The sequence below is a fragment of the Leptidea sinapis genome, chromosome 8, assembly GCF_905404315.1.
Source record: "Leptidea sinapis chromosome 8, ilLepSina1.1, whole genome shotgun sequence".
Lineage (NCBI taxonomy): Eukaryota > Metazoa > Arthropoda > Insecta > Lepidoptera > Pieridae > Leptidea > Leptidea sinapis.
This window is the reverse complement of record NC_066272.1, coordinates 14,382,385-14,405,489: the sequence shown is the minus strand read 5'-3', so window position 1 is coordinate 14,405,489 and position 23,105 is coordinate 14,382,385. Positions and strand designations below refer to the sequence as shown.

At 35.2% G+C, this 23,105-nt stretch overlaps 2 protein-coding genes across 2 annotated transcripts in view; one reads left to right on the top strand and one right to left on the bottom strand.

The window, feature by feature from the left end:
* LOC126965674 (myotubularin-related protein 2) overlaps positions 1-18,592 on the bottom strand; it is a 28,680-nt gene extending 10,088 nt beyond the window's left edge. Inside the window, exons 1-11 of the mRNA XM_050809390.1 lie at positions 18,344-18,592; positions 17,848-18,036; positions 17,188-17,262; positions 15,195-15,380; positions 10,274-10,489; positions 9,576-9,712; positions 8,892-9,017; positions 7,610-7,691; positions 6,922-7,092; positions 5,084-5,291; positions 3,637-3,854 (exon numbers count right to left, since the gene is read on the bottom strand). Of these exons, the coding sequence (XP_050665347.1) occupies positions 3,637-3,854; positions 5,084-5,291; positions 6,922-7,092; positions 7,610-7,691; positions 8,892-9,017; positions 9,576-9,712; positions 10,274-10,489; positions 15,195-15,380; positions 17,188-17,262; positions 17,848-18,036; positions 18,344-18,469 (1,734 nt within the window). The 5' untranslated portion in view covers positions 18,470-18,592. The remainder of the gene's footprint in view (positions 1-3,636; positions 3,855-5,083; positions 5,292-6,921; positions 7,093-7,609; positions 7,692-8,891; positions 9,018-9,575; positions 9,713-10,273; positions 10,490-15,194; positions 15,381-17,187; positions 17,263-17,847; positions 18,037-18,343) is intronic.
* Positions 18,593-19,108: 516 nt separating this feature from the next.
* On the top strand, positions 19,109-19,635 carry LOC126965592 (dynein regulatory complex subunit 5). Its single transcript, XM_050809226.1, has 2 exons — positions 19,109-19,274; positions 19,346-19,635. Exons 1-2 carry the CDS (start codon positions 19,109-19,111, stop codon positions 19,633-19,635), a joined length of 456 nt encoding a protein of 151 aa, XP_050665183.1.
* The last annotated feature ends 3,470 nt before the right edge of the window (positions 19,636-23,105 follow it).

Genomic DNA, 23,105 nt, shown 5'->3' with positions numbered 1-23,105 from the left:
TTTGAGCCCAGCGCCGCAACCCAAGTTCGATACGCCTGTTTTTTGCAGTCAGATGCCGCATTAACTGACGCATCGAACCAGGGCTGTGATCTGCCACCGATCGGTACTACAGAGCTTGGTATAAAAATAGCCATGCCCTGCAGTATCACATCGCGACTGGTGGTCTGCGACGTTGGCGTCGGATAGGCACTACACTCCTGACCAGGCAATGGTCGGACGTTCCGAGAGGGGCGTCGACAGAGACCTGGTAACCATCGGGATGTGTAGTCAGCAGAAGATCTAATAAGGACGGCATGTGGCTATCCACATCCGGGAGCCGCGTCGGCGACTCAACCAATTGGGACAGACCATACGCCAATGCAAAATTATGCACAGATCGCCCTGCGAAGTCTGTGGTACGTGATCCAAGCCATTCGGCATTGTGCCCGTTGAAATCACCCAAGACTACGATTTCAGCGGAGGGGATCTGAGCAAGCACGTCATCAAATGCCGCTTGAACGCAGCCCATGAGGTGATCCGTTTCTGCGTTACCACTATGGGACCTGTAGACACACGCATAGATGCGGACGCGGTCCTCTAAATCTACGCGGAGCCAGAGAGTAGACAGGTCCCTACCCTCAAAATTGCCGAGACGGCGACAGCAGATATCCTCCCTAACGTACACACATACCCCGGCATGAGGCATGAAATTATGCTCAATTTTGTACCCGGGGTACGTTAAATATGACGTATCGCTAGGTCGAGATATCTGCGTCTCCGTAAGGAAACACAAGGCCGGCTGCGCCGTCTCAAGGTGGTGGTGGATGGCGTTTAAGTTGGAGTGAATTCCCCGGATGTTACAAAAGTCCACATTAAGCGTGGAGCGGGGTGCCGTGGTGTTGCTGCCCTGTTTGTCCTGTGACATACGCGGTACTGTGCCCTCCCCAGAATACGAGGGGCAGCCCGAGCGCGAATGCTCGGGGAGGGATTCTCCGGCTCTGGGGTAATTTCTTTTTTAGGACCGCTCTCATATTTTGGGGGGGGGGGGGAAAGGACGGGGGGGAATGGCCTCCGGTCCTCGACACTAACCTATGCGAAACATAGCGGCACTAGGCCGCTACTTCACGCCGGTATTCTGTGCGAGTGGGGTAGGTAACCCGGACGAGTCTGGCCCGATTGTGCTGACGTCATAAGACAGCAGCGTGACTCTCCCACAAATAATTTTATTTATTTATTCGATAATTGCGTTATATGCGACTTAGCGACTTAAGAACGAAATAAAACTAATTTTCAAAATATACGAATTTCAATAATGACAATTATTTGGGAGCCAATAACTTGAAAAATAAATATAATACAAAAAAAAATATTGTGTGTCAACATTCATACCTACTAGAAGTATTATTTAGCCAAATATAAACAAAGAACAATGGCGAAATTTTACCTGACTATAGGAATAACCGTCTAAGGTTTGGATGGTTAAAAAAAAACTTCATAGATAAATTGACTTGTTAGATAAAATTGTATTGCAAAAGGAACCGGGGAAATAAATAAAATATTTATTTCATTTTCACATTATATGCTGTCACAACTATGAAATCATATCCATTTTAGGTTACATCAAGGAAAGCTATCTGTCAATATGACTGACAGCGATGAGCGAATGATCAATGAGTATCTATACCTGTCACCTATGCCTAATACTAATAATACCTATCAATTATAGTTACCGCTGTTGTGTTGTTTTCTTTATATTAATAAGTAGTTTCTATTTTACCTGGCTTGGTTTTGGACTTGAATAATATCTTTCTCTCGTTTTAAACTCTGAACCTCATTTTGAATTACTTCTGCTCTCCATTACCGGACTATGATATGCCCCACGAATTGGTCTAACGTACGCTGTTTATATAACAATAAACAAAATAAAATATTTTGCTTGTTTAATTTACTGCTACCCACTTCTACAAAATAAGAACTTCGATTGAGAAAAAGACATTAGGAAACTAGGTACTTATTTTACCAGTTTTTTAAGATTATAAAAATGGAAGTACTTAGTTTAAAAGTCGACCCGAGCCTTAAAATCGGGCGTAGGTTAGGTACACTTTAGAAGTACCTACCTACCATTATGGATTGCGCATTTGACTTCCCTCTTATAAAATTACTTATATAGCTATGGACAACCAACTCTGGTTTGTTGAAAATAAACTGTTATTACCATTGCATCAAGTAACAAGTTTCCATTTTATCATAATATAATACTCAGAGTTGTTGACCGTAGTCAGTTTAGTAATTAGGTATTAATTAACTATTTGCCTATGGTTACTAGTTCCTATCCTTAAAGATTATTGGAATTCGTGATATTCAGTGTTATTGTTGTTGGAACATGTTAGTTAGAATATAATAGATAAGTATAATATAGTTAGAACGCTAAAGTAATAAACAGAAAAACCTAACCTAAAAACTCAAACAAAATAATCATTTATTTCTCCATTATCCCGGTTCTAAATTAAAAATGGATTATGTCAGTAGATGCAGAGAATTATAGAGAATTAATTAGTACACGTCAGTTCTTGAGACGCTACCATTCAATTTCAAATATTTTGTAGTATGGAACTTCGCCATTGTTCTTTACTAGTGGGAGGTTGCTTTGCACGGGATTCCGGCTAGATTATGGGTACTACGACGACGCAGTTTTCTGCCGTGAAGCAGTAATATGTAAGCATTACTGTGTTTCGGTCTGAAGGGCGCCGTAGTTAGTGAAATAAATAATAAGAAATTACTGGGCAGTTGAGACTTAACATCTTATGTCTCAAGGTGACGAGCGCAGTTGTAGTGCCGCTCAGAATTTTTGGGTTTTCAGTTATCCTGAACGGCACTGCATTGTAATAGGCAAGGCGTATCGATTACCATTAGCTGAACGTCCTGCTCGTCTCGTCCCTTGTTTTCATAAAAAAAGTGATATTATATATTAAATAATAATTCGGGTTCGAATCCCGGTAGGTGCAAGCATTTATATGATGAATATGGATGTTTGTTTCCGAGTCATGGATGTTTAAATGTATTTATGTATGTTTATATTTTATATTAATAACAGAGAAAAAAGACATCTAATATAAATAAAACAAATAATTAAAATGCACATATATCACGCTTCATTCACAATGTTTTCTATCGCTATTCACCCATCAATGCAAAACGCGTTTCAATACGGTATCTTTGTCTCTTAAGCAAAACTTATATTAAAGTATTTTGAACATTGAATTTTTAATATAAAAATCTTAAATGTCATAAGTATAAATGATTTGAGTTTTCTTTAGTTTCAATTCAATTCACAATTCGACACGTGTTTCGCCTCTACACGAGGCATCCTCAGTTTTTCTCGTTTCAAGACAAATATTGGCGGAATGAACACTAAAGAAAACTCAAATCATTTATATAATTATGAATTTCCGTAAAAGTAACGCCTACTTCAATAAATTATCTTAAATGTCGCTTTCTCAAAAACAAAATTAATGCAATTGAGCACTACTGTGTTCAAATTTAAAAAAAAACATACCGACGAATTAAGAACCTCCTCCTTTTTTGAAGTCGGTTAAATATGCAAATCGGACATCGTCTTGAATACAATAAATAAAATAAATCTTGTTGGATACACACCTGTTGTCTCATAGTGGGATTCCACCTGCAGTACAAAGCCTTCCAGAGCTTTATAATTCTTAACGAAGCGACCGGAACTAATACTGTCTGTGGTCTGGAGTATTGAGATGTGGGGGAATTTGTGCCAAACGACGTGGGTCCCCAGTATAGGGGATTCAAATATAGGTCCTGTCGACTGTTGATGTAAGACCAGAGCGAGATGGTCTTTGATTTCACTTCTGAAAAGAATAAATATATGCTAAAGGATACTGGTTACGTCATGAAACATAAATTGTGATAGCATCGACAGTAGCTATGTGATATAACTTTACTTTTATCATATTAAGTAGATATGTCATTGTCAAGTACGTCCATACATTTAACAGTGGATGGCTCCTTTGCACAGGAAGCCGGCTTGATTATGGGGACCGCAACGGCGCCTATTTCTGCCGTGAAGCAGTAATGTATAAACATTATTGTGTTTCGGTGTGAAGGGTGCCGTACCTAGTGAACTAACTAGTTTTAATGTTGGCAATAAGCTAACTGTTTCAGAATCTTTAATAGAGGATTTAAAGCATGGGCGTAGATAAAAGTAGTAACACTTCACAATTAACACAGCAATTACGATTACGTTATAAGAACGTGGTGTACGCATATGCGTGCGACACAACTGCCTCGCTCGGTAGTTCTTCCCTGACTGCCTGCTCGGCGCTCGTCTGGCGCCCGCTCTTGTCCGCACTCGCACCGCACCGTTTACACCCGAGCTAAGACGTATACCGAATCATCTTCGTAGTCGCTTCTTGGCTCGACGTTTTTATATATTTATTTATTTTATGAAAATAAGGGACGAGACGAGCAAGACGTTCAGTTGATGGTAATAGATACGCCCTGCCCATTAGAATGCAGTGCCGGTCAGGATATCCTTACAAACCTCACGTGCTTCCTTTTTTCTTATGTCATTTCTAATATACTAGACACTACTACTGCTACGGAAACAAATGGCGCTCTAAGAGAGAAGAAGCAGCGCAAGAAACTCTCCCAGCATTTTTTTTTATGAGCTCTTTTTAATGAATGACAATATTGTACTGTCATTGCTATTGCTATAAAATAATCATAATCTAGTCCCAGGCTGTCGGATCACTTAGATATTCATTTGTGGAGTAGTAGGATTTACGACAGAGCCATTCTTTTTATAAAACATTTAAATTTATTATAGATAATGCCTGAACAGTGGCTGTGGCTTTATTATAAAAGTGTATACATTTATCCTTAAAGCTATTATGTATCTTATGAAGCCTACTAGATTATATATTATTTATATTATGTATTATAAGACTATATACTTGAATAGTTATTCTATCTTCACTCATTCGCTCCACGTGTCGAAACCATTTCAGCATTCCTTTCTCAATCCTTGCCACGACATCTTCTTTCAAACCACCTTATTCACAATTCTATATTTACGAACCCTCTTTAACCCTCTCCCGCTCCGTGTTGAACAGGAAGGTGCCGAAGCGACACGAGTAGAGGTGGTCGACGACGGTGATGAGCAGTCTCTCGGTGAACTCGAAGGCTGTGGGGAACTGCTGCTGCAGCTGCCACACGCAGTCCACCCACTGGACGAATACGGGAGACCGATCTGCATCCGAGTGCCGCTCGTCGCCATGGCCAATGCGCTGGAAAACATATCACTTAGGCTCGATTGTACCAATGACACTTGAAGCTGAGTTCAATAAAATTATTTTTACGTAACCAAGTTCAAATGCAAGTTTTGATCTCAATTAAACACAAATAAACCAACATCTTTTGAGCGTGTAGACGTAAACTAAGTTTACATTTCATAGACAATAGAATATATCAAATACCTATCAAAACTGACATCGATAAGTATGAACCAAATCAAAATTGTTAACTATCAATGTCAAAATTGTTAAATGTCAATCTCTCTATTGCTATCACGACAGTGACAGCTCTAAAACGCGATCAACTATTTCACTCCTTTTGTAAATATTATAAGTAAATATATTAAACAAATAATATTAACTAACACAATAAATGTTTTATATAAGTACAGCATGTATATTTGTTTCAGGTATAATAAGAAAATAAATCTGTTTTGAATCTAGGCACCGATCATTACCTCTTGTAAATTCGTTAACACCGATCAAATGACACATTCCGAGCTTGGTGGTCTACTGAAACGTGACATTGGCGAGTTGTGGTGCCCTTTCTACAAAAGCCACTAAAAAGAATAGAATGTTGAACATCCAAAACTCGGCGGACAGCATTTAAACGCGTTTAGGCTATAATTGCGTTTAGTTTATGTTGGTGACATCACTTGATTGTTGAAGTGATTACTATTATGGATTCTGGCTTCCCTTTCTCTCACGCATACGGCAGCGGTAGGAGGGCTCCTCCTCTCTCACTCTAACCAATTGTTCCTTTATAATGATACTAATAATGTACATACATAAAATTCTAATGTACGTATTCAAGAATTGTAAATAAGAATAAATATATGTTATAATCAATAAAAGATTTTATTAATAAATAACCCTTTCTTACGTTATCATATTAATATACATAAAATTTAAGTTTTAATTATATTAATATGATATGAATTAATAACCTAAGCTTTTCTCAAGTTAAACAATTTCAATATTAAATAGTTCAACTTATATTAGTTCAAGTTATCACTTCTGTCGGGCGTGCAGAGACGAACAGGTTTTTATTTTTTTTTATAGCAGAAGAACTGTCTGTATGTGCAGAGTTAACCTGGATCTACTAATACCACACTTTTTTTTTTCAAATAATCATTTATTGATAGAATCTTAAGAAGACTATAGGATAGGACATTAGACGCAAATTGTTATTTTTTTTAAAGTTAAACAAAAATTCAACGAGGTACTATCGACACAATCGAATCGTGAACCCACTTTGCTGATAATAATTCGTAATAAGTCAAAAAAACTTTACTCAATTAGGCTTAAATTGAACGCTTTTGAATCGTCACTATAAATTACTGAATCTTAAGTAGTGCTCGTGAGATGAACATACAATAAACTCAACGGCCACTCTTTTCAATCAATAAAGTATTTACAATGGCTTTAATATACAAAACAAATTAATTTGTAATGTGTTGCATCCAATATAATATGAATTGTGTTGAAAAAGTAATAAAGAATAAACTGTATAAATATAAATTAAGTATATTGGATGCATCAACCTTCAGAGCTTGAATTCATTGTTTGTGTAAGGATTCTTCTTGAACATGATGGTCGTGATTACTGTTGACTAAATCCTCACCAACTGGAACTTGTGTCCAAAAGAGAGCCACTCCTTCTCGATGAGCACCTGGAAGCCCCGGAGAGTCCGGTAGTAGGGGTCCAGCATCAGCATCGCCAGTGCGGTCAGCTGCGCCGTGCGGTCCCACCCGTCAGAACAGTGAACCAGCACCGATGTCTTATGGTTCTCCACCTATTAGGATATTCCAAAGAAATATAAATAAGTACACTTTATTTATTGAAGTGAAACTTCTAATGCGACTTCCAACAAGTTTGCGTTAAACGTCTAACGCTATTCGTTGACCATAATATATAATAGATAATGATATAGGAAGCATTATACGGTGTTTTGGTACCAGGCGATCATAGTTGAAGAAGAGATTGTCTAATATATGACGCGAGTATACCTTAATATATTCCGACGCCATGCGCACGACGTATTACTACATAGACATCAGGAGAACATATATATATTACTGGTAATAGTAATGTCTTTCACCAGGACTTCATATGTAGTTTAGAGGTTCATGCACAATGCAGGTTTCACTTATGACATGTGTACTTTGTATGCACTTAATTTTTTATTTGGATTGTTACACACACAACACATCATTCACACAATTACAGCCTTACAAATAAACTTGGTTACAAGTTATATCTGAGAATAAACGAAAAATATGCAAAATTTTAACATTCTAATATTATCTTACCTTGTCAACGATGCGTACTGCTCCAGCTAAAATACATTTTATATGTTTGAGCCAACATGTCGCTTCGATACCGCTAAACCATCTGTACAAAGAAAAAGATTTTTACAATGTACACTTTTTATAGGGTTATAGCAACCTAAATGTAAGTGATCACTTATGCTCATACGCTCGTGCAACACCAAAGGATTCACAGGATTGTTGCCGGCCTTTTAGGAAGTAAATAATGAAGGCAGCCTTTTCGTATTGTCCTAGAAACACCACGCAAGAAAGCTCATTTTCACAGTGTGTTTAGGAAGATTAAGAAGAAGTTATAAACGCAAAAAAGTAACTCAGTAACAATAAAACAAATATTTACGTCATATGAATTTAGCCGGACTAATCAATGGCATCGTTTTTAGAAATTAATTTCTTGCTAAAAATGGATTTAGGATTAAAATCATTTGGCTCTTACCGAAATCATATACATTATGATACACTGTTAAATGAAAAAATACATTTGAACTCTTCACCACTGCTACGTATTTCTTCTTCTTTTTATACGTCACAGCAAACGACCAATAACAGCACACGTGTATAAAAAAACGGTGTTAGAATCATACAATTCACTCTCCTTACACAGTTCAGCGAGTTAGCAGCTCTTGAGGATGCCTTGTGTAGAGGCAAAACATAAGCAAGTCTCGAATTGGTATCAGTCGACTTTTAGTCTACCGACAGGGAGTTGCGAGGAGGACGCGTATAGCCCCTAACTCTTAGCTGTACAGGTGGGCGGGATGTCTTTTCACATTTAGACTAACAAATCTTAGCGAAATTAACACTAACGACCACATTATGTCTGGATCTCGTTGGATTCCCCACCTCCCGTTTCCCTTTCACCTTCTCGCGCTCATCCTGTGACTTTAATAGGTACGGTTTGCAGTTTCATTACGGTTAGGTAAATGTCGAGATATCACTGCTGCTTTTTAAGTTTTCATTGTTACGTTTTGACTTTTGCTGTTAATAGTTCTATAGTGTCTGTTGTTCTGTGTCGCCATAATAGTACTGCCAGAAAAATAAGTACTTTTTTACTTAATCTAGATTCTTTCATTGATTTTTCATCATTATGATAACAATAATGAGCATCACAACACAAAACCTTTAATCATCACCATCAAACTATTATATTAAAAAATAAATCGTTGTTTATTTATTAATAGCAACATCCTATTCTTGTTTTGCACACCGTAACAAAGCGACGATATGACGTCATCGGCGTCAAGTACAGAGATATTATAATTTAACTTACCTCGTTTGATCTATTTGTGGGAAACAAAGCTCCTTCAATTTTCTCAAACTCTCTCGCATAACATGAATGTTGTGTATATCTAGGAAAACTAATTCGGCATTTTGATAAGCGTCTTCGGATTCATATCTGGAAAATATGAGAGTTAATATAGTTTTGACATAAATTCTATTTTATTAGCTATCTCGCCTATTCACAATACATATTTCACAAAATTGCTAATTCAAGACATCAACAATCAAACTTTCCCTTTCAAATAACAATTTTTAGAATTGCGTAACTCAAAAGTAAAAACCGGAACTCTTTTTAGATCACTTTTTTGGACGTCATGACCGTCATGTACATCTCGGGAACGCATCGAGTTGAAGTGAAAACAAAATGCTCAAGTTTGAAAATGTCATAAAATCAAACTTCAAAAAGAACATACGGCCGTTTACGTCGCAAAAAACGTATATTTTGACACTCTCAAGAGAATCGATAAAGGTTAAAGTCTAAAAACTAAACAATTGTAAAAAAACACAAAAAAGCGGTCTTTAAGAGGGAGTGCGCCGCTTCATATTGACTTCAGCGTGCATTTTACAAGCAGTCTACCAAAACCTGAACTAAGATGTCTTTTTTTTCTGATGTCATGCCCTAACCCATTGTCAAAACACGGAGATTATGCTATTAAATAAAGAAAGAATTTACCCGCCACCCTTAGCTTTGTTGGCGATCGCGTTAGCGCTGGGTCTGGCATCCATTATGAAAAGTTTGTGCGCTTGCGCATTGGCATCCATTATCAGCTGTATGTATCTTTCGTCTTCACGACTGCGTTTGCCACTAACCTAGAAAAAAAATTAATTAATCAATGGAAATGCAAAGAATTCGCTACATGGAAGGTGATGGTCCACCATCGCACGCAATCAAGCAACTCTTCAGAGCACTCCACGCGTCCCCTATAAAAGGGACCGACTGACAAATGGAAAGACGGACTAGTCAGACAACAAAGTGATCGTTTATGTTTTCTTTTGATCATTTTAACGCCAGCTACTATATGGATGGATGGATGAAGGATGCTCAGCCCGTCATATGGGTGGCCTTACCAGCACTGCGTCTTTCGGCTGCCATTCGAGGACTTTACTGCCCCACCATCTGTACTTCGAGCTATGCGCCCTACCCACTGCCACTTCAATTTTACAATCATCCGGTGTATGTCGGTGACTTTGATTCTCCTACGTATCTCCGCATTTCTGATCCGATCTCGCAGAGAGAAACACAGCATAGCCACACTGCATTGCCCTCTAAGCGACCATAGCTTTCTCATCGGCCCCATTTAGCGAGCACGTATATATTTATAAATCAATTATATGAACTATAATAAAAAAAACATATGCAAAAATACTTACTCCAACGAGCGGCTGACTACATCTGGTAATGGTGGCTTGAGAGCTCGGGTGTATCCACGCGAGCACCGGTATACGACCGCGAGAACGAAACGCGGCCACGGACCGCAGTAGATCGTCGTTCGCTGCGGAAGGCACCGCCCACACACCCGGGTAACTATCGCATATTTCATACTTGTCATTTATCCGGGTTATACGCCACATATCATTATTGACACCCTGAAAGCAATATACATACTTTATCTCTCGGCTTGATCGGGTGAACTTGGGACCGCCGAGTGTGCCAAAGCGAGAAAGATTCAGTCAGCTGCTCTTCGCTGTTGTGTCGCTTTGTTTAGTATATTCAATTAATGTGTAATAATTGTCATTATTTATTATTTTAGTTGTTACAAACCCATTGTATACTTTGTAGAATACGAAAACAAAAATAAGTTACTATAATGTCTGATATAATATACATATAATAACTTTAATATCTGACTTGTTTCTTATTTATTCTACTAATACGATGCATAATAATACTACACAATACATACTATTATTTATCAATTTTTTTATTAGAGTCAGGGGCGTGCATTTCATATAGGCCAATTACACCACCCAGTAAGTTTTACCATACGCTGAACCTTTGGTAGGCAGTGTTACAGACGCATATTACCAACGACTCAAATGTGTCAAAATCGACAAAGTGTTTGCAATTTGCGTCTTTACCCCTAGAGGCCGGTAAAAATTAATATATCTATATCATAGGTAATTTTAAATAAAAAAATCATTTAACCTATTTATGTGTCCAGGGCCGGATTTAAACTTAATGCCGCCCCTGGGCACCGGAAAGAAATCCGCCCCAATACTGGACTTTTACATAAACTTATTGTTTATATAATTTATTTTTCAAAAATAAAATGAATAATTTATTGCAGAAACATTATTATATGGTATATATTCTAAAAACATGAATAAATATTTGTTTTTTTCTAACAATTATAAATTTGGCACTATTTGGTGACCATAACACGTCTGACTTTTTTTTAAACAGAATTAATTTATTATATTGAGCAACCTTGATAAGAATAAAAAAAATTTCACTTTCAAAATTTTGCCCCAACTGCCCCTAGTGTAAATCCACCGCTGTATGTGCCTAACTAATGGATCTACAATAGGAAAACTAAAAAACAAATTCGGAAGCTCATAAACAAGCGAACTCGATATGTCATTTTTCAAGAGTTTAATTTATATCATATCAATATAAAATTATTTTGTAGAAAATATGAGATGAATTAAATAAATTAAAATTGTGCAGTACAATATGTAAATTTCTAACTACATAATTTCATATTAAAGGTACTTGTACCTAGAATGACACAATCTTAAATATTAGGTTGACCAAATGGTCCCGAAAGTACACGCGAAACACAAACAACTTCAATATTTGACCTCAAAACCGCCTCAAAATTGCAACTACGACTGGTTTGATCTTCGTGCCTACCTTGCTGGAAAACCTATGCACGCCCCTGATTAGTGTACATTGAAATTTTTAATCAATAATAAGCAGCAAAACACTTAAAGTAGAAATTACAGAGTCAGTTATGTCTTGACCTCGTAAAAAAATACGAGGAGTATTCATCGTATTTATTACAAAATTAAAAAAAAATTAAGTGGTTATATGTTAAGAATTGTATAAGAATTTTCAAATGTTGGCGCCATTTTCCCTAACGCCATTTTATGTTGAGATTATGACTATACAGACAGTTGTCAAGGTAACCTATCAAAAATAGGTACATATCCATTCCAGAGATAAAGAAAAAGACGTTATTTATCTTCGACGGATAAGGAATCGACGAAATAATTGCTTAACTAAAACATCACTTTGTCCTTCCTGAGCTCAGAATCCGGTATCAAAAAGATGGTTCGCGTCATAATGTCAGTGTCAAAAGTAGCCGCCATTTACCGTAGTGCTATTTATTTTGAAATATCAGTTTCCTAGCCAAGCCTAGCATGGATACCAGGTCATACAGGTATACTGGGTAATGAAAATGCTGATGCTTGTGCCAGGTCAGCTGCTCATACAGGTTCCCAACAACATTCTCAAATCTTCTCTGATGACTTGTGCACCACCTTGAAAACAAATATGTTTGAGAGTTGGTCCAACATCTGGCAGATTTCCAAAACTTCTAAAGGCGTCTTTTATGTTGATATACAACCTGTAATCCCTTTAAAACCGTGGTTGGCGAAATTTAGATTCCCCAATAAATCAATAATATCAACAGTTTGCCGGTTACGCTTAAACCACTCTTGCAATCCAGTATTCCTAGCCAAACTAAGAATTAGAGACCACTCTCTATGTGACTGTGGACTTAATAAGGGAAATTTAGAACATTTGTTCTTTAATTGTCCTTTAATGAAGTCTTCCGTGTACAATTTTATACCTCCTGAAATCCCCCGTCCTACCTCCATAAAATGCCTCCTCACCTTCGTTTTCACTCCTTTTGTAAATATTTTATGTAAATATAGTAAACAAAATAATATTAAGTTATAACTAACACAATAAAGGTTTTATATAAGTAAAACTATCAGTGTTTGTCCATTATAATCTAACAGCATGTATATTTGTTTCAGGTATAATAAGATAATAAATCTGTTTTGAATCTGGGCACCGATCATTACCATAATCTCTTGTAAATTCGTTAACACCGATCAAATGACACACTCTGGGCTTGGTGGTCTACTGAAACGTGACATTGGCGAGTTTTAGTGCCCTTTCCACAGAAGCCACTAAAAAAAATAGAATAGCTAAAATACTCAGTAAATATAGTAGGGTTCTATACTTATTTCATCATCTTTTTGAGTCAAAATGATGGGAAGATTATTAATCGGATTTGCTCGGATAACGCTGGCTGTATAAGCTTTTTCTGCTGTGAAGCAGTAGTATGAAAGATTGTACTATGAATGGTTGAATCTAGATTCACATTTAACTTAGGTATTATATTCTTGGTTTTTACCAAAACTTATATACAATCAAGTGGACGTCATCATAAATAATAATATAATAATATAATAATAATTAATTAACCTAAAAAATACAAAAGAGCTATGGCCCATTCGACTAATATTATAAAATACATACTTGACATTATAGCACCTGAATTAGCAATAATATTTAATCAATGAATGCATAGATGAGGGTGTGTTCCCTGACCTCATGAAATACAACAAAGTTGTTTGTTTAAATCGAGCAGTTCTTTTGACCCTGCTAATTTCAGACCTATTTCAGTGCTGCCTGTTTTTAGTAAAAATTTGAAAAACTTTTGCTTCAACAGCTACAAATGCATTTTTGTAAATTAATGAACAAAAATCAATTTGGTTTCACTAGGGGCTTATCAACAATTAATGCGGGTACTAGACTCATTGAGCACATCTTTGACGCCTGGGAAGAGTCACAGGATGCATTGGGCATTTTTTGTGATTTGTCCAAAGCATTTGACTGCGTCCACCATGAAACTTTACTCCTTAAACTAAAGCATTATGGAGTGAAAAATAGAGCCCTAAATCAGTTAAAATCATATTTGGGCGAAAGAGTTAAGATAGTCGATGTAAATGGCAAACGGTCTTCGGGTAAACCTGTGGGAATAGGTGTTCCACAGGGTTCTACTCTCGGTCCTTTCTTGTTTCTTATATATATTAACGATCAACCGTTTGTAGTAGATGATAGCCATGAGATTGTATTGTTTGCTGATGATACTTCACTTATTTTTAAAGTGAAGCGACGTGCAGATATTCATGACGAGGTAAACAATGCACTCTCAAAGATAGTGCGTTGGTTTGAGACGAATAATCTGCACTTAAACAGTAAGAAAACAAAGTGTTTACGGTTCATTACACCAAACACAGCGGAGGTACAAACCAACGTACTTATAAATGACCAGAGATTGGAACTTGTGGACACTACGGTTTTCTTGGGTATCACGTTAGATAAAAAGCTTCAGTGGGGTCCACATATTGCCCATCTAGCAGATAGACTCAGCTCTGCGGCATATGCAGTTAGAAAGATTAGAGAGTACACGAATGTTGCAACCGCTAGATTAGTGTACTTCAGTTATTTTCACAGCATCATGACGTACGGCATTTTACTATGGGGTCATGCTGCTGACATTGATACAGTGTTTGCTCCGCAAAAGAGAGCTGTTTGTGCTATATATCAGCTTGGTTATAGAAAGTCTCTAAAAGAAAAATTTTAAGAAATAAATATTATGACTGTCATCGTCAGTACGTTTATGAAAATTTAATATACGTTCACAAAAATCGTCACCTTTTTGCTCTGAATAGTGATTTTCATTATTATAACACTATAAATAAGAGATTGCTTGTAACTAATTCTAGTAGGCTTCATAAGATACATAATAGCTTTAAGGGTAAATGTATACACTTCTATAATAAAGTCCCAGCCACTGTTCAGGCATTATCTATAAATAAATATAAATATTTATAAAAAAATGGCTCTGTCGTAAATCCTATTACTGCACTGCTGAATATCTAAATGATCGGGCAGCCTGGGACTAGATTGTGATTATTTTATAGCGATAGAACTGACTGTACAATATTGTATATTTTTATTGAAAATAGCGCAAAAAAAGAACGCTGGGTGAGTTTCTTGCGCCGCTTCTTCTCTCTCAGAGCGCCATTTGTTTCCGAAGCGGTAGTAGTATCTAGTAGTTATTAGAAATGACATCAAAAAGAATTCTAAAGGAATCCATTTTGAGAAAATAAATGCCTTTTATGCCTTTTAATAATCATTTGGGTTATAATATTGTAAAATAAATTCGACAGTTTAGGTATATACTCTTCTTTTGAAGACAACTTGTCATTACCTGAATACTAATCAATAATGACATTAATTGTTTGTTGTATCTATAACTAAATACATTACCATTCTTTTTAGTTCTGCTACGGGATCATACACAAGCCATCCATCGTCAGCAAAACTCTCAGAATAGCTAAATGCGAACAGCGGCAGTCTGTGAGACAAGGGGAATGCTAGTTGCTGCAATTTTTCAAATATCCCACGTCTCGAATGGTTTTCCTGTTTGTGGGCAAAGCGCAGATTACGCATGTCCTGGTAAAAAGATTATACATTGTTAATATAAAACAGATTAAAGAGCTATTTGACTTGAATCTCCACGTCGAATTCAGACATAATATAAGCTAAATAAACATCCTCCCCGCCTTGATTTTTTTTAGATAAGAGGGGGCAAACTGGCAAGAGACTCATGTGATGGTGATGATGATGTCAACACGCAACATCAGTCTTCTTCTTCTTCTTCTCGTAAAACGCGCGGTTGTAGAATACCAGACGACAACATGCGAGTGGAATTTTGATTTTGATGTTATGTCCGGTGGTAGAATTCTGCTGTCAGTATCAACCCGAAAAACTCCTCTGAGCACTCCCCATAATATATGTGATAAGTCGAGTTAGTAAATCTTTTGTGGGGCGATCTATACACATATTTTTGCAACAAGTTCCCAGGAAATATTCAAAACAAATGTACCTACCTATTAAGAAATTCAAAAGAATGTTTGTGTGGTAAAGGTTACCATAGCATAAATGACTTTCGTAATGATATACACAGATAGGGAATGGAGTGACCACACTCAGGCTGTTAAATTATAAATTTTATTGTATGATATTACATTGTTATGTTGTTTTTATGAAAAAAAAGAAGCCCAATGAGTTTCTTGCACCTATCCTTCATAGGTCTAAGGCATACTTTTTCGAATATGTGATAGTTTTTGTCTTTCAATAAGTGATTTCATATTTTCATAAAAAATAACAATAAATTGTTTAAATTGGAAGTCATTATTTGGAAATGCTATGGCTAATCTCTAATATCAATATTTTAATATAACTACAAATTTATTACCAAGTATTAAATTATACAAATGATTTAAGTTTTCTTTAGTATTAATTCCGCCAATATTTTGCTTTTAAAATAATTCGACATGTGTTTCCCCTCTACACGAGGCATCCTCAGGACGTGTTGCCAAAATCTGGCACGAGCTCTCGTGAAGAAAACTTAAATCATTTATATAATTATGGATTTCCGCAAAGTAACGCCTAATTCAATAAATTTTCAAGTATAAATTAAAAAATAAAAATGTGTAAGAAACTGTATATTTGAGAGTATGTCTGTTTGCATGTGGATTGCTGAAAGTATCCGCTGTGTAGTTGCAGATTTTGGGACTTTTGAATACAATTTTAAAAATTATGTATCCTGTGTAAATAAATAAATAAATTTGAACTGTTGTCTTTACTGTTTAGTTAAAATGGTGTTTGACAGAAAAGGACAATCCAATTGGATACCTAGAACAGGTTTTGTAAGAACATTGAAAAATATATTTTAAATGCCTATTTCATTCTTATAATTTCTCATAATGTACAGTTATCTATATATATAAAAATGAAATGATGTTCGTTAGTCTCGCTAAAACTCGAGAATGGCTGGAACGATTTGGCTAATTTTGGACTTGAATTATTTGTGGAAGTCCAAAGACGGTTTAAAAGGTGAATATATTAAAATGCTTGGAATTACATAAAAACAACATGTTTGTTTTTCCTCTGATGTGTCCCCCGTAGTTCAGAAATCAGAAAGAATAGTTTAAAATGAATAATTAATTAGAATTTTTATATCTTGCCAACTTTCTCAGCAGGTAAAATATAAACTTAATTTTAGCTCAAATAAAATTTGAAAACAAAATTTTTATGAATGATAAATCTTAAGTTTTGTCTAAAGAAATCAAGATTTTTAGTATTATGCTTAGTTATGTGTGTACGCGGACGAAGTCGCAGGTATCAGCTTGTTATTTTATATATAAATAAAATTTGAATATAATTATATTTACATGAAAACACATTGGAACATTACCTTGCAAAACACTTCTATCCCATATGAATTTTCACCTTTGGAAGATGCACCACCAACTTTCTCAATTCGCGATACCTATGCACAATTAAATAGAGTATATATTTTTTTTCAATTCAAGCACAGATCATATTATCAAGCATTTGATTTTCTGAAATTCCAACAGGATTCTTTTTGTCAATAATACTACCATCAAAGAATAATTTGAACAAATGGTGCACTGAGAGAGAAAAGATGGTGCAAGAAGCTGTCTCAGTATTCTATTACAAGCTCTTTTAAAAAAAATTAAAATGTTGTACATAAACAAAATAATGTTGCAGGTTGTTTAAAAAATCTTTAGTTTAATGGTTAGTACAAAGTTTTCACAGTAAAGCATTTTTTAATGATGCACATTTAAGTAAATAATAATAAATTACTATAGAGACACAGCCTGCTTACAACTTTATTATATGTATATTTTAAATTTATAAACTTCACAAATTTATATTAATACTAGCTGACCAGACATCTGATAATAATCATGATCCAATAATAATTTAAGTCAAGTAAAAAAAAAACATATTTCTGAATTATGAATATGTTGTGATAAAAGCCCGCAACACCCCTTGTGGGTGAAATTTTGTATATGTTTACTTTTTTTTGTTTTGTATATTGTTAACTTACCACACCCAGAGGTACACTTAATATTGTTTGCAATAAGGTAGCATCTGTGGGACGAAAGTGTAGCTGATAGTTTGTCACTTTAAGGACCCCTCTAGAAGGACCGCTATACGGACAAAGATATGTAACATCTCGTGCAACTCCCATCACCTTCTCACCATCCAAAAGTTGTATATCACCCAATACATGAGGCTGTAAGATACAAATACAATTTATAACTTAGATTAAACACACTAGCACTGGAGTTATCTACTTCTAATCAAGTACCAGCCTTGGATATATCTTTAAAATCCCTATGACTGCGAATACGATGAATAAATAAACAAACATGCATCGATTTACTCATCGCAATGGCTTATTTTTAAATAAAAGCAAATAATTTGTCTGGTCTACATTAAGCAGAGCCTTTAACTGTCTAGTTTTTATAACAACTCAGGAAGTGCCAAAAGTATTAGAATAGGGGCTCATAAGAATAAATTAATCCTTTAAGGAAACTTACGGAGTCCTGTCCGTGTTTGGAATTCAATGAACTAGATTTTGAATCAGAATCCAGTGAATCGGAACTTGCATTTTTGGACAGTGAAAAATTTGAATTCAATAGTTCCGAACTGTTGTGTTTATCCATATTTACCCAAGTTATCTTATATAATATATACAAAATACTTATGAATAGTCTGAGCCCATATAAAAATTAAAAACTGAAATGTTATTTTTTATTGGTTCATTGAGCATTCGTATTTTCAATAATTTCTAAATTCATAACATTTTGACAATATTGACATCAGGATTCAGGTATCTGTCACTCGTCAACTTCAACGTCAATGTCTTTATTATACCACAGACGCACATACGGTTTCGTCTAACTTGATGAAATTACCAAAGACTCATTCAATGCGTTTGATCGTGACCTCATAATGTGCACAAGCAGTTATCAAAGGTCAATGTCCTTGTAAAGACATATCAAATAACCCTTAATTCGATGGGTTTCCGTCGTTTCCATCAAGGTTTCCATTCCCACCTTCCATCTCCAATATCAAGCACTGAAAACCATATGCACCGTAACAAATTTTATTGATTTAGTTGAAACAGTAATCTCCAGAGACGAATTATAGTATGTACTAGACATTTTGGTGAAATTCTCCCAATTCTAGCTTAACTATAATTTAAAGTGTTGTCATGGTGACCCTACATCCATTTACTGTTCATTTGATCGATTTCTCTTTTGTGTGCGTAAAAGAATAATATTAATATAAAATTCCTTATAATGAGGTTCCCTGCAAGTGTAAATATAAGTACTTATCAGGCATATAGAAATCTGGATAGTGTAGAAGTAGACCGCGTTTTAAAAGCAGAAAATTTTGAGTGGGATTCAGAACACCCAAAATCACTAGCCACATTGTGTGTTGAAAGAATAAGCACCAACTGGGCCGGTGAGTTAAGACAAATAAAAAAAACTCTCGTTGCAATAATTGCATTGGTTTTAATCTCACCTTTGTTGCAGGAATTCCAAAGCTCGAAGAACTTGTACCAAAAGATCGGGAATATTTCTTGCAAATATTGGATACAAACGTTCCGTTGCAATTGTTGGTCGACAATATTAAAAATGATCTATTTTGGGAACGCTGTTATCAGTCTAAATGGTCTGAACTACCCGAATCAGTGAGAAATAAAAAGTGGATAAATATTTTCGTGGAAAAATATTACGTCGATATTTTGGAAAATATGATTCCGCGTGAATACGACCCCGAAAAGGTACACGATAAAAGAATTCTAATTAAGTATGCAAATTAATATTTTTTAATATTGCTGGCATTATTATTTCAGGTAAGAAGCTTAGTAAAAATATGTGGACCATACATACAATCTCTGAATATACGAAGTCTTGTTCCTACCGATACAACTGTTGAAAGAATAATTTCGCCAGAAATGGCGGAACTGATTACCAGTCGCAGGCCTAGTGGCAATAAATTGTCTCACTCCAACAAAATTCAAACAATACCAAGAGGTAATTTTTTCCTATACTACGGTATCACGGAAAACGAAAAATTATCGTAATAATAACGCACTTTCGGCCCACTTATGAAAATACATATAAAAATATAGTGATGCAATGCGTAGAAAAGTTATATTTTAAACGAATTTCTAACGTGTTCTGCATATATTTTTCTGGATATTGATTATTTGGATTTAGGACAGTGATACTGGTTGTACAAGCAATAATAGCTGCCCACGAGGTCATCCGCGGGAACGCTATAGAGTAGCAAAAAGCTATGACTGTATCTAGCGTGATAATACATATATAGCCTTATGCTGCCCCGAAGCCAACCTCTTGTTGTTGTACATGCAAAATTTTAATGAAATCTAAAAATTTAAAAGACAAAGAGATGAACAAACCAACAGACAAAAACTCTATATTAAACTATTTCGGTATTGTTTGTAGAATATTCAGCAAATATTATTTTTTAAAACTATTCTTTTTTGTTTTTACGTTGTTACGATTTCATTGTATTAAAAATACAATAGTTACAATCTATTCACAAACTGCAATGTAATGTCAGCCTTAACATTTTTTTAATAGGCTGTCTAAGGCTACAAAAACAATGTACAAAAAACGATAAATAACAGTCTACGTTCAATCCGTAAAATTAATATATTTGCAATTCATTTGCTAAAATTACTATAATTAGTGTTTTGTTTTCTACCTTAGACATCACGCTAGAGAAAAACGATTCCACTACTGGGTGTATTGAGGCCTTCTTACTCGTGTATACAAAAATAATTTATACGCTCGTAATTGCTAACGTTCCTTCCTTGGTGAAAAATATACGATACTGTTATAACGAATTTCAAATCATTGCAAATATCTTATTTTTCAGATCATATATCTCTTCATGCTGCTATCGGAAGTTTGCCTAATTTAGTTGAACTACAAATAACATATCAGATGCGATCTGTCGGCATTCAGTATCAACGAAATCAATTTCAATTTACAAATAACGATGCTAAAAATTTAGCATTAGGATTAGAAAAATGCTTACACTTAAAGGCGTTAATGTTGGTACTAAGTCTATATTCATACATTGTATTATTATTAATTGTTTCATCTTAACCACAACTACTCATTTATGGTTTTTTGTATGTGCAGGATTACTAGAACTGACATGAATTGCCAAAGACTCTCTATAATATTGCGCGGCATTTCGGTAAATCTACAGATTGAAACATTGGATTTTAGCCACTGTAGAATTGGCGATGACGGAGCTAACGCCATTGCTAAATTTATGGCTCGGCATGACAAATTAAAAAATCTTGTTTTAACAGACAATCTCTTTGGTATGATGCTTATTTTTCCTATTTTTGAGCGAAGCGAAGCAAAGCTAAGGGGAGCTCCCACCGGGTGACTCCAATTATTGATTTCTGTGTTAAATTGTTCCTCGGCCGTTTCTGGACCGATTAAAAAAAAATTTAACTCCTATGAGTTTTCTTTCTATAAAGCTTTCAAAATTTTCTAGATCATTGTCGAAACAGAATTTCGAAATTTCGACTTGATTCAATTTTTATTATTAAAAACAATCATGATTAATAAATTATTCTAAATTAGTACGCGCTATTTATATTTATTTAAAAATTGAGCCGATTGATCAAATCACAATCAGTTTATATTGCTATCAATCAGAGACTTAGTTTACCTTGCTTCACTTTTAGCTTGCTATTGCTTCTCAAATATACGCCGCAGCGAAGCGGTACGACGAGCGATTGCGGCATCCGTTCAAAAATATTGAAAATAAAAATCATATTCTTACCTATAATGTAAAATATTCTTATATGTACAGTTTTACTGTTTATAATAATGTTTTATAATGGAAATGTTAAACATAGGTCCAACTGGAGCTGAAGCTATTTCACAGATACTGAATCATTCCAGCTGTTGCCTTCGGAATTTAGATTTAAGATTAAACAATAATCTGGGCTCAGAAGGAATTGCTCATATAGCTGTAGCTATAGCTAGAGGTTGTAACCTAATATCGTTAGTAACTATTCAATACTATGTGCTGAATTAAAAAAATGTAAATACTTAATTAAAAAAATATATATTTTTAAGCCTAAATATTTCCGGATGTGGTATAACACCATTGCCGTTACAAAAACCACCTGCTGGAGTATGGTCAGCTATTAATGCCTTAAAACCACCGACGTGTGGTGATTTATTGGCAAGAGCAATCGGACTGGTTAAGACTCCATTGCGTTCTCTGGATATAAGTGTAAATAATATTGGATCTGTGAGTGAAATAGTCTAAAAAAAAGTATATACATTTTATGGGATTTTTTTGCATCCTACATAAATCTTTTATTTTTAGCCAAGTGACTCAACTCTATCCAATGCAATTTGCTTAAGTTACTTAATCGATATCAATTTAATAAGATCGGGGATGGGATCACTTTCTATGGCTGTTGCTGAATCTGCTGCTGCAGCCCAAAGATTGAGAAGGGAGTCCGAAAAAGGTGTTAGATTTAGAAGGAGCGCTGGTAGACTTGTTCAAGCTCGCAGGGTTGTAAAAGGAATGAATATAGGTATGGTGTTTATTCTTTCTGAGTATGCTTGGCCCATTTTACTGAAAAAAAATTTATATGAATACTAGCTGACCCAAAAGACGTCGCTCTATTCACAATAAGAAAGTACTATTTTATGAATTTTCCGTAATTTTCATTAAAGTAGGTAATAAATTTAAAGTCAGCACTATTATGACTTATTAGTGTTTCAGTTGTCTTTTTCTTTATATGGATGAATTTCTATGTCAATGCAAAATCTATAGAAGTCAATACGCATGTACTCGTAAAATGTATGTTTATTTTAAGCCTAACATAAACCCCAATAAATAAGTAAACCCAAATTATTCAGAACATGTTAAAATTATAAGAATAAGTGCTCATCAAACATGGGTTTGATGAGCACTTATTCTTATAATTTTGCAAAAACCCATGCAAAATGCGGGCGTCCGCTTAGTTTTAAATAAATAAAATTCTGTCGCAATGACACTTGTGCGTTCAAAACCTGAAGCCTAGTGTAGGATTAATTGAAGTCAGAAATATGGGATATTTCCGGTTGGAAGTTTTGGTACTTATGAGAAATAACGCGTCTTTCCATTCTATATATACAACGCCGCGGCTTTTATAAGCTACAGTTAGAACAAGCGCACAGAACAGTTCTACAATTTTTATTAAACCATTTAGGTAACTAACAAGTTACATCTAGAGAGTAG

Bases quoted from the DNA above. Each gene is read 5' to 3' on its own strand.
- LOC126965592 (XM_050809226.1), top strand. From the start codon at position 19,109: ATGAGGTTCCCTGCAAGTGTAAATATAAGTACTTATCAGGCATATAGA. The intron at 19,275-19,345 runs GTGAGTTAAGAC...CCTTTGTTGCAG, and splicing joins AATAAGCACCAACTGGGCCG to GAATTCCAAAGCTCGAAGAA.